Raw genomic sequence first — 12,167 nt, forward strand, 5'->3', positions numbered from 1 at the left:
AGGATATGGACAGTTTTGGAGATGTTTGGTGGGTATGGCTTCTCGTCTCCCCTCTTTCTTCATGGGAAGAATTGCACTGGTGACAGTAGTGTCTGCTGCTGAAAGCCATACTCTCTCCTTTCCAACATCCCCACCGGTCTCCAGCATTGTTACCTTCTGTGGATGTAAAAATCATCTTTTGCCAGCCTTATCATAGGGTTCTACCATCTAGGTTTTGGGTTGATTTTATGGCAATTTTGAATCCACTGCTCTTTCCCTGTTTTATTTGTCTGGGTGGGTAATTAATAGATTTTTACTTATGTAGGTATGGCCATCATTTTTTTTTTTTTTTAAAGACTTCACTTTTTTAGGGGCACCTGGGTGGCTCAGTCGTTAAGCGTCTGCCTTTGGCTCAGGGCGTGATCCTGGCATTCTGGGATCGAGCCCCACATCAGGTTCCTCTGCTATGAGCCTGCTTCTTCCTCTCCCACCCCCCCTGCTTGTGTTCCCTCTCTCACTGGCTGTCTCTCTCTGTCAAAAAAAAAAAAAGACTTCACTTTTTTAGAGCAGTTTCAGGTTCATAGTAAACGTAAGAGGCAGGTACAGCAGGTCCCCAGAGCACACATGCACAACTTCCCCCATTAACACCCCCCCCACCAGAGGGTACATTCGCTACAACTGATGGGCCTGTGTTGCCAAATTGTAACACCCAGAGTTTGTAGTTTACATGAGGGTTCCTTCTTGATGTTGTACATTCTTTGGGACTATATTATTTTTAAAGAAAGATGGTTTTGACTATTATTTTTGCAATTTTTAAAAAAGATTTTATTTATTTGTTAGAGAGAGAGAATGAGCAGGGGGAGGGGCAGAGAGAGAGGGACAAGCAGACTCTTTGCTGAGCATGAAGCCTGACTTGGGGCTCGATCCCAGGACCCGGAGATCATGACCAGAGCCAAAATCAAGAGTTGGACGCTCGATGGACTGAGCCAGCCAGGTGCCCTCTCAGATACTATATTGAAGAACAGGGAGGTCATCCTTGTCTTGTTTTTTTACTTTAATGGAGATAGAGGTAATATTTCACTATTAAAATGGTATTTGTTGCAGGTTTTGTGTCATTTATCAGGTTAAGGAACTACTTCTAGGTTCTAATTTATGAAGAGTTATTACTCTTACTGTCTTTAAATCATGAATGAGTATCGAATTTTATCAGATGTTTTCTGCTTCTCTTGAGATGAATATATTTCTGCTTTACTCTGTAAGTATAGTGCTAGGGCTGGCAATCTTTTCCTTAAAGGGTCAGAAAGTAAATATTTTAGGATTTGCAGGCCGTATGGTGCGTTCTCTGTCACAGTGACTCAGCTTTGCTGTATAGCGAGAAAGCTATCCTAATCATTTAACAATTTAGTTAGAAATAATTTATAACGTTGTGTGACCTTTATTATTATTCCTTTCTATGATATTCTTAAGCCTTTCTGTCTTTAGACAGTATCTTTCAATTCCCTACTCTTCTTTCCATGCTTAGTATTTTCTCTTGTAGACTCTAAGTGCCATGAGAATGAGGATCATATCTGTTTATCTTGGTAGCCCCAGTGGCTTGATAAATATTTATTGAAAGAAGAGTGGACTAAATTACATAGAAGTAACTTGGTAGCTAAGTTACTAAGAAAAATGAAAGGTGGTAGTTAGAACAGTAGTTCTTAACTCTGGAGCTAAAGTACAGGTCAGTCTACAAAATGCTTAGCGCCAGGCCTCCTGGCTCAGAGATTCTGATTTTATTTTTTCCTTTTCCAAAATTTGGCAGTTTTATTGGTCTTTTCAGGAAACTTTGGCTTTGTTGGTCCTCTCCATGTATCTTTGTTTCTGCCTCATTATTTTGTACTATTGTGTTTATTACTTTCTTCTTTTTACTTCAGGTGATTCTGTTCTTTTTCCAACCTCTTTTTTTTTTTTTTAAAGATTTTATTTATGTATTTGACAGAGAGGCAGTGAGAGAGGGAACACAAACAAGGGGAGTGTGAGAGGGAGAAGCAGGCTTCCTGCCGAGCAGGGAGCCTGATGCGTGGGGCTCGATCCCAGGACCCTGGGAACATGCCCTGAGCCGAAGGCAGATGCTTAATGACTGAGCCACCCAGGCGCCCCCTTTTCCAACCTCTTATGTTGCGTAACTCGGGCCATTTATTTTCAGGCTTTTTCCTCTCTTATGTAAGCGCTTGAGAACTTCTTTCCTGTGATTTTCTGTTTTTGCATTCTGTGTGTTCCAATAGATGCCATTTTCATGATCACTTCTCTGTGTTTTCTAATTTGTGTTAGGAATTATTTAGAAGTACCCTTTTAAATTTGCAAATAAATGACTTTTAATTTAAAAAATATTTACCTCAATTGGGATGTGGGTCAGGGGATGAAGGATGTTCTAGAATCTTTGAATTTGGTGATATTTTTTGTTATATGTTTTTGTAAATATTCCATGTGCGTTTGAAAATAATGTGTGTGATTTCTTCATTATTTAGATTCAACTTGTTACATGTTTTATTCAGACCTTTTCTGTCCTTACCGATTTGACTGCTTAATTACTGAAAGTTGTTAAAAATCTCTACTTTGATCATGGATTTTAATTTTTTACCCCTTAGTTCTGTCAGTGATTTGAAGCTTTTGCTCTTAGATGCACAGCTATTAAAATATTATGTCTACCTAGGAAATTGACTGTTTTGTCATTATGTAGGTATACTCTTTTTCTAGTGATGCTTTTTGCTCTGAATTATATTTTTTGTTATTAATATAGCTGTACCAGTTTTCTTTTGGTTAGTATGCCTTGTGCGGTATCTTTTCATTCTTTATTTATTTATTTATTTATTTATTTATTTATTTATTTGACAGAGAGAGAGAGACAGCCTGTGAGAGAGGGAACACAAGCAGGGGGAGTGGTAGAGGAAGAAGCAGGCTTCCCGCTGAGCAGGGAGCCCGATGCGGGGCTTGATCCTAGGTCCCTGGGATCACGCCCTGAGCCGAAGGCAGACGCTTAATGACTGAGCCACCCACGCGCCCCAGTATCTTTTCATTCTTTTAAAAAACTTTCCGTATCCTTATTTTTTTTTAAGATTCATTTATTTATTTTGGTGTGGGTGGGTGAAGGGGCAGGGGAGAGGGAGAGAGAGAATCTGTGTGGAGCCCAACATGGGTCTTGATCCCATGACCCTAAGATCATAACCTAAGCCTAAATCAAGAAGAGTCAGATGCTTAACTCACTGAACCACTCAGGCGCCCCTGTGTCTTTATGTTTTATGTGTATCTCCTGTCAGTAATGTAAGCTAGATTATTTAACAACAACTCTTATGACTGACAGTCTTTGCTTTTTCACTGAAGAATTTATCCTCTTTAGGTTTTTTTATGAATATGGTTATATTTCACTTTTTCTTCCGTCTTGTTTGGTGCTTCCACTGTGTCCTTTCTCTGTTGTTTTTTCTTCCTTTCTTGCCTTCCTTAGATGAATTGTGCTTCCTTCCTTCTGTTCCACTTTTTCCTCTTCTTGGTTGAGTTGCATATTCTTTTTCTCTTCTTTTTGTGCCTACCCTAGAGATTCGAACATCAATTAAAGTGGAGTCCAGAGCTTTTCAATGTTTATAACTTTATTAGAAGCAATACAGGAATATTAGACAGTTTTAGAGCGCCTCCTTTGTGAAATACATTCTATTTTTAGTATTATCTTTTTTAACACCACAAATTAGACTTTATAATTCTTTCGTATGGTCAGTTTTTCTTTTGTCTAACCTACTCGATTATCACTGTCTTGGTTGGCTTTAAAATTTAAATCTAAATCTAGGTGGAGCCAGTCATGTGTCCCTAATGTTTCCCTTTGTGGGATTTTTTTTTTCGTTTGTTTCTTCTTCACCCACTGAAAGAGTCACCATTCTGTGGTCTGTACCTTCCTCTCTGTTGGGACTTCTGGCTTCATCTCTGGTCCCCAGGGTTTCTAGTCATACTGCCAAGAAAAAAAAACAAGGAAGTCATTTATGTTTATTTTTGTTACTTATTCAGACTCTTATTGTCTTGAAAAGTTTTGCTTGTTAAAAATGGTTGTAAGGGTTTGAGACAATTCAGAAATGTTACTATCCTTACATTTACTAGGTTTGTTATCTCTTCTCTTTCTCCTCCTCATCTCGTTAGTTAGATGCCTTTTTGACAAAATATACTCACTTCCTTACACCTTCTGCCCGTGTGCTGAGCACCTCCACCAAATCCTGTGTCTCCCTAGAGTGCAGTTTGGAATCCTGTGCTCTGTCTGAAGAAGGCTGCATGCATCAACGTGTTTATATAGGGAAAGGACTACTTTTGTCACCTCCTTGTGCCAGCTTTTCCAAAATTGTACAGTTTGTGTAATATTTTGACTCTACTTAGTATATTTTTGAGGGAAAGCAGATCAGTCTTTTATACCAGCAACACAGAACTTTCTAGTTTTCAGTTATTTATTCATTCAATGAATATTTCAGGTGCTAGTTTTATATGTCCTAGTTTTGGGCATATAGTAATGAACAACACAACAATAAAATGGTCTCTGCCTTCCTGAAACTATTTTCCTGAAAATGGAAATAAGGAATGATAGGGCAGTAGGAGCCATGATTGGGCAAGCACGGGGGGTCCAGGAAAGGATCTGGGAAGAAGCGATGTCTAGGCTGAGTCAGTTCAATGATGTGATGAAGAAAGGGCTGGAACAGTAAGTAGCACTTACAAAGGCTCAGATGAGAGAGCTTGGCATGTTTGGGTAATTATATGTAGCCCGAACTGGTTGGAGTTGGGTGTGAGGTAGAATTTGAGAGTTGCACGAGCCAGACCTTGTAGCTGAGTTGAGTAGTTAGTTATGTGTTTCCCAAACCTACCTTGATTATAGGACTCTCTGGAATGAAGATTCCAGGCTCTCCTCTAGGAGACTCTGATGCACGCTTCTGGTATAAGCAGATACAATAAAACCCTTCCATTTGACTCTTTGCTTTCCTTGGGATTTGGTTATACTATAGAAGCTGATCCCCTATTCTCACGAATGAGGAGAGCCATAACAGAGAAAGAAGGGTTAATCTTTTCTTATCCATTCCCTGTACCTCTTGGGTACTCAGTGTTTTTAGGTTGTCTCCTGTCTGTCCAGGAGCTTCACTGGGCTCTCCACCTGTGGCTAGAGTTCTGCCTGTGTGTTTGGTTAGGGCCCTTTGTACCATTTCTTGATAAGCTTGAAATATACTATCTGAGAGTAGTATTAAAGTGACATTTCAGTGTATTTCTTATAATGAAATATTCTCGAAATGAATGATAATGAAGTGAACTAGAATCTTTTCTAGTTCACAATACCCAAAGGGATAATATAATCATTTTAGTTTCTTCACTGGGGGCTTTCTATTCTATTTTTTATGTGCTAAACTACCATATTTTCTGATCAGGAAATCAACATGACACTTACATAAGGGAAATTTTTAAAAAGTGAAGGCTATTCTTAGAGCAGTGTATGAGGATTTTCCTTATAGAAACCAGGAAAGATGACTGCTTCAGAAGAAGGTAAATGTATGAGAAAATGTATGAGAAAAATGACAGAGGAAAACACAATGATACTTGATTCTTGACTAGCACGTAAAACTTCAGAGTGGAGATTTCTGGCAAACTGGGCCAGAGCTTGTGCGGTTTCCCATTTTCCTCAACTAGTTCACTTTGGAATCATGTGATATTTGCCTGATTTCATTTTGCAGCACCTAAGTCTGACTTAACTGTACTGGAGGAAGAGTCCAAAGAGAGTGAGTTCTATGCCAGTGCACTGACGTTTTCCTGAAGTTACTTCTCCGCTAGCAAACATGGCCCAATAACAGTCCTGCAGTCTGATCAATCAGATCAGTACTCTTTCTGCTTGGTTAGTTGGGAGTGGGACTTCCCTTTCCCAGCCACTCCCCATTGACTTCCTAGTATTTCCCTTAGAAGCGGAAGAGAAGGAAAGGTTCACTGCAGTTATGAGGGTTCTCCCTTGGGGTTTTTGTCAGGTTGGCAGATAGGATAACATAGGCAGAACCACTGGCATGGAGTGGTCGTGTAGAAAGTGCGCCTACCCCTTCCTGACCCCTTTTGTCTTCTCAGAAGAAGGCCTGGTCGACATGTGCTGTATGGCTCGCACACACGCTGTGGAGTAGTCCCTTCCCACCATTGAGAAATTCAGTGCTCTATCCAGTTGAACATCTGTTGTTTGTACTTTTTTCAGGTGCTCAGAATTTTGATGTCATACGACTATCAACTTATAGAACAGCTTGCAAATTACGATTTGTACAAAAACGATGCAACCGTAAGTCATTTCAGCTAATTTTTGTGATAGCTGGATGGTGTGCTCAGTAATATAAACTAAAAAGTTTTAGTATCTTTTAGTCATATTGTAATGTTAATTGAATTATTTCTGTCTTAAGTGTTTATTAAAATGTAAGCTTTGTCATGGAAAGAACTTGTCATTTACTCTGTGTGTCCCTCAGAATGTTTACCAAAATTCAATAATGTAACTGGTTTTGAGGCTGGCATAGTATTAACATACTTTAAATGAGAGAATTGATTTCTCCTTCTCACCTGTTTTAAATGATAACTTTTATACAAAATTAATACGATAATCAGCTTCTGGAAGAGAAAAACATTAATATTTTGATAGAGGTGTAATAAGTTAATTTTCTTGATTAAAATAAATATAACATGAATCAGCCTTTTCTATAAGTAATCAGTGTGAGAATTGCTACTTATAAAATAAGTAAATAAAATATATATGTGTCTGTGTATATACACACACACACACACATACACACAGGCATATAAAATCTTTTTTCTCTTAATTTCCATGAAGATAAACTAACTTACAACAGAATCCTTGTACTTTTCTTCTGTGTGTGTGTTTGTACTAATGAAGAACTATTTTGTATAGTGGAAAGAACATTGGGCTTTAGAATTTGAAAAAACCTGAGTTTTAGTCCTGGTTTTGGCATTTACTATGTTGGGTAAGTCAGTTTACATCTAAACACTTCTACCCTACTTTAAGTGTTATTCAAAAATCTTAGCATAAAATTCTCTCCAGAGAGTTTACCATGCCATCCTAGACTGAAGTCTCTGGTTTCCTAAAGCACTGTTTTTCAAATTATGGGTTGCGACCCATTAATGGCTCACGAAATCATTTTGAACAGCTGTAGCCAGAATTTAAAACATGTAATAGACAAAAAAAAAAGAAAGAAAAGAAAATCAGAGCAAAATTATGTGGTAAGTCTGAAAGTATTTTGTGAGACTTGTTTTTTATATATCTAGAAGAGTGTGTGTGTGTGTGTGTGTGTGTGTGTTGGTGTTGATTTAAACATGTTTCTGTGGGTTGTGGTAAAAAAGTTTAAAAACCACTGTCAGAGCAACTACCATTTTAATAATTCTTCCTGTAATTATTCTTGGGAAATCGTAGTCTATGTGTGGAGTGTTGAGAGTCTGAAACCAGGCTATTGGCATTAGTAATGTACGGTAAAAGAAGCATTGTTCTAGAAGCTTTATTTTGTCACATATGATTCTTTAATCAGACTGAAATTTTTTTTTTTTTGCGGGTGTACAGTTTAAGTAGGAGTAAAATTTCAGTTTTGTCCACATGTATGTTCCATTGTCTCTACACTGTTTATTGAAAAAACCATCCTTTTTTTCTTCCCTGCCATTAAATCTTTCCTCATACTCATTAGGAAAAATATGTGAGAATGTTCATAGCCATTTCTATATATGAGAGGACCTGCTTCTGGACTCTTGTCTTCCACTGGTCTGTCTATCCTACCAGTAACCACTATTTTGGCTTTATAATGTCTTTTTATTTTTTTTAAAGATTTATTCATTTATTTGAGAGAGAAAGAGCGAGAGTGAGGGGGGCTTGGGGCAGAGAGGAAGAGAGAGAATCTCAGCTGTGCTAAGCAGGGAGCCCAGCTCAGGACTCAGTTCCGACTCTGAGATCATGACCTGAGCTGAAATCAAGAATCGAATGCTTAACTGACTGAGCCACCCAGGCGCCCCACATCTTTTTTTTTTTTTTTAATTGAAGTATAGTTGATACACAGTGTTAAATTTGTTTCATGTATGCAACATAGTGATTCTACAACTCTGTGTTATGCGTGCTCACCACAGCGTAGCTACCATCTGTCACCACACAACGCTGTTACAGTACCCTTGACTGTATTCCCTATGCATTTCTTTTTATTCCCATGACTTATTCATTCCCTAACTAGAAGCCTGTATCTCTCATTCCCCTTCACCCATTTGGTCCATTTCCCTCCCTCCCTCCCTCCCTCCCTCTGGCAACCACCAGTTTGTTCTCTGTATTTATGGGCCTGTGTCTGGTTTTTTGTTTATTTGTTCTTTTGTTTTTTATATTCCACATTAAGTGAAATTATATGGTGTTTGTCTTTCTCTGACTTATTTCACTTAGCATAATATCCTCTACATCTATCCACGTTGTTGCAGATGGTAAAATCTCATTATTTTTTGTGGCCGAATAATATTCCATTCTGTATGTTTGCCACACCCTCTTTATTTATTCATCGATCGATGGACACTTGGGTGCTGTCATATATTAGCTAATGTAAGTAAATGATGCTGTAGACAGAGGGGTGCATATCTCTCTTCAAGTTAGTGTCTTCGTTTTCTTTGGGCAAAGACCCAATAGTGGAATTACTGGTTCGTATGGTAGTTTTATTTTTAATTTTTTGAGGAAGCTCCATACTGCTTTCCACAGTTACTATACCAATTTACATTTGATCGTGGGCGTTTCTTATCTTGTTCACAGTGTCAGAGGAAAGGCTTTCAACATTTTACTGTTAAGTAATATGTTTGCTGCAGTTTTCTGTAAATACCCTTAATCAGATTAAGGACATTGCCTAGTACTGTGTTTCTTCATTTCTGGATGTAAGGTTTATTTAAGAAGTGGTCTTTTTGACGATTTGTAACTTAATCTCCCTTTGATCAGAGAGCGTGGTTGATAGGACTTGAATCCTTTGACATTTGCCAAGATTACCTTTATGACGCAGGATAAGGTCAATTTTCATACCCGGTGTTTGTAATCACTGGGGGCGGTATTTCATATAGGGCCCGTTGTGCCTCCTTCGCCAGGTGTAAAGTTTAATTGTCTACATCTGCACTTAAGCTTTGTACCTTTGCTCTATCACTTACTAAGGGAAACGTGTTAATAGCTCCCACTAAGCTTGTGAATGTGTCTCTTTGATGTTCTGTTAAATTTGACAATATATATTTTTGAGGCTGTTGTAGGGGAGGCAAAACCTTACCTCTACCCTCTTCGGGTCTCTGGTTAGGCTTGAGAGTTAAATCGACATCAGACAGATTAGCAGAAGAGCACACAGATTTTTACATGTACCTGGAAGCCCCCACAGCAAAATGAAGACCTGAAGGAGGGATGAGGCCTAACTGCTGACATACTAGGGAAGAAGGAGTAGCAATTGTGGAAAAGTAACTAAAATATATGGGGAGTCTCAAGGAAGATAAGAGTATTTTAATAAAATCTGTACAGATTTCTCTTGGCCTCAATTCACTGTCTCTGGGGATAAGAATGTTTCTTTCCCCTTGGAATAGGGAGGGCATCTTTCACTTGGGAGTTTATATCCTGCTTTCAGGAAGAAAAGAGAAGTTTAGCTTGACCTTCTTGGCACCTGCTGTTTTTCAAGTGTCAAAATAGCTCCAAAATAATCCTTTTGCCAAAGTGGTGTATTTTGGGATCCTATTCTGCCACCCTTCACCATTCTGTTAGATGTAAATGAATGAAAAGTTCTTCTGATGAATTAAAGCTTTTAAATTGTTGACAGTTTGTTTTCTTTGTGTTTTAGTCCATCTCGTTGATATCTGGAACATGATTGAAGCCTTCCGAGACAATGGCCTTAATACACTGGACCATAGCACTGAGATCAGTGTGTCCCGCCTCGAAACTGTCATCTCCTCTGTCTACTATCAGCTGAATAAGCGCCTGCCTTCTACTCACCAAATCAGCGTGGAGCAGTCCATCAGCCTCCTCCTCAACTTTATGATTGCTGCATATGACAGGCTAGTACCCTGCATGCTTACTTCATTTTAGGAATGTTTGTCCTGTAGTCATCCTTCTTCCAGATTGCTTTGCTGAGGGTTGTCAACTTAGACTCATAGTGAAAAGGGAAATAATTCCATGTAAGTTCCTTCTAAAGACTGGTTAAATGCCAGAGTGACTCGCTGTCCTAGGGCATGTCACATAGTAAGCGCTATAAAATTATGAAGAATCGCAACACTGAGACATATTGTTTGGTCAAAGTATAGGTACCTTGTGTAGCTGTTCTCTATCCAGAGACGTATAGCTAAGTTGTGAATTTGATTGTGAGGCTTTCTATTTGACTTAACCTTTCTTTACTCTGTAATAGTAACTGCCCCTAGACTCTAGTCTTATTTTCTTCTCATATATGTTTAGGATACTATTTTAATTTTTTTCAGTGCAGAACATTGTCTTTGCACCTTGTAACACTAGAAGAAAACTATTTAAATGTACTCCAAATTAAAACAAATGATTTGCTATATTTGTATTCATGGAGGATGAAGCCAGTGTTACAGAAAACAAAAAGAAATCATAAATGATGGACCACAAAAGTTGGTGTTTATATTCCAGGAACGAAGAGTTTAGATTTTTGATTTCTGCTATATTGTTGATCATCCGGTTTTGATGGGTTAATTCCTCCTGCTTCATTCTTTCTCTCCATAGACCTACTTTGAGTTCATACATTTGTAAAATGTTATTCATTACACTTTATAATATTGAAGACTCTGTGAATTATAGTAAAAGTCTGCAGGTGTCAAAGCCAAGTCACACCGTAGGCATTTACTAAACTCACGTATTTATAAGATGTTATCAAATTAGACATTTTATCTTTTAATAAAAAATTATTTTAGGAAATTTGAATTTTTATTTATTTGTTTTTAAAAAGATTTTATTTATTTGAGAGAGAGAGATAGAGCACACCAGCTTGGGGAGAGAGGCAGAGGGAGAGGGAGAAGCAGACTCCCTGCTGAGCAGAGAGCCTGATGTGGGGCTCGATCCCAGTACCTTGGGATCATAACCTGAGCTGAAAGCAGATGCTTAACCGACCGAGCCATGCAGGTGTCCCAGGAAATTTGAAATTTTAAAACAAGAGTACACATGAGACGTAAGCCCCAGAATTTGAATGCCATTTTTTTAGTAATTTAGATTTGTGAATCCCTAAGGTTAATTTTATACTGTTCAAGGAGTTACTCTTTTGATCCAAAGACCTTAGTAAAAATGGTTATTCTGTAGTGAATAAACAGCATCTTATCATGACACTAAATCACTGAGTAAATCAATTCAGGGTTGTACAACACAGATTAATTCAATAAACAATTTTTTTTTTTACAAAATCAGAAATAAAAGTCATCTTACTATTTAAAAATGATAAAACAGATTACAAACTTTGATTCCATAATCATGTCAAGTAAGTTAAATACTATGGCTAAGGAAGGAAGGAGAAGGAAGAGCAAAGAGATAGCAAGAGACAGTGGGAAGACCAAACTTAGGGGCAGAAGGTGCAGAGGAGTCCTGGGGCATAGTCACAGATAGCTGGACACATCCAGACAGAGACAAAGGAAAAGAATAAGCAAACAGTAAACCGTATGAAGACAGATGAGTAGAACAGCACAGTATAGAGAACTAGGAAAAACGAAAAAAGATGAGTGGGTTAAGAAGAGGAAGGACAGTAGTATGTCAGTGGTGAATTTGGTAATTCTCACGTCATATCCTATTGAAAACTTTGGCCATGGGCATCAGAAGCAATCCTCACATCATTGCTAACCTTGAACTCATATATATGATACATATGATAACACTCATCAGTAGTTTGAAAGTGGCTTTCATGTACTGGTAAAAATCAAAGGATCTGGTTATTGGAATTTTATTTTTGAAAATCATAACATTTTGTTGTGAACTGTTTCAGTTTTAGTCTCTCTATTGATTGGCCTCTTTATTACTTAGGCTCGAGTCCCTTTGATGTGGAGAGTATCTAGTTATTGGTTTTAATTAGTCTTTTCAGGATTTTGAGTTTTCATAATTCTTTTTTTTTTTTTTTTAAAGATTTTATTTATTTATTTGACAGAGATAGAGACAGCCAGTGAGAGAGGGAACACAAGCAGGG

At 38.0% G+C, this 12,167-nt stretch overlaps 1 protein-coding gene across 5 annotated transcripts in view; it reads left to right on the forward strand.

Moving 5' to 3' along the window:
* The window catches only part of DTNB (dystrobrevin beta), a 227,099-nt gene that overhangs the window by 28,770 nt on the left and 186,162 nt on the right, over positions 1 to 12,167 (forward strand). For all 5 annotated transcript variants that reach the window (XM_048222550.2, XM_048222551.2, XM_057308991.1 and 2 more), the window contains exons 3-4: positions 6,206 to 6,286; positions 9,831 to 10,044. In XM_048222550.2, the coding sequence (XP_048078507.1) occupies positions 6,206 to 6,286; positions 9,831 to 10,044 (295 nt within the window). The remainder of the gene's footprint in view (positions 1 to 6,205; positions 6,287 to 9,830; positions 10,045 to 12,167) is intronic.

This window comes from Ursus arctos, unplaced genomic scaffold, assembly GCF_023065955.2.
Source record: "Ursus arctos isolate Adak ecotype North America unplaced genomic scaffold, UrsArc2.0 scaffold_8, whole genome shotgun sequence".
Taxonomy (NCBI): Eukaryota; Metazoa; Chordata; class Mammalia; order Carnivora; family Ursidae; genus Ursus; species Ursus arctos.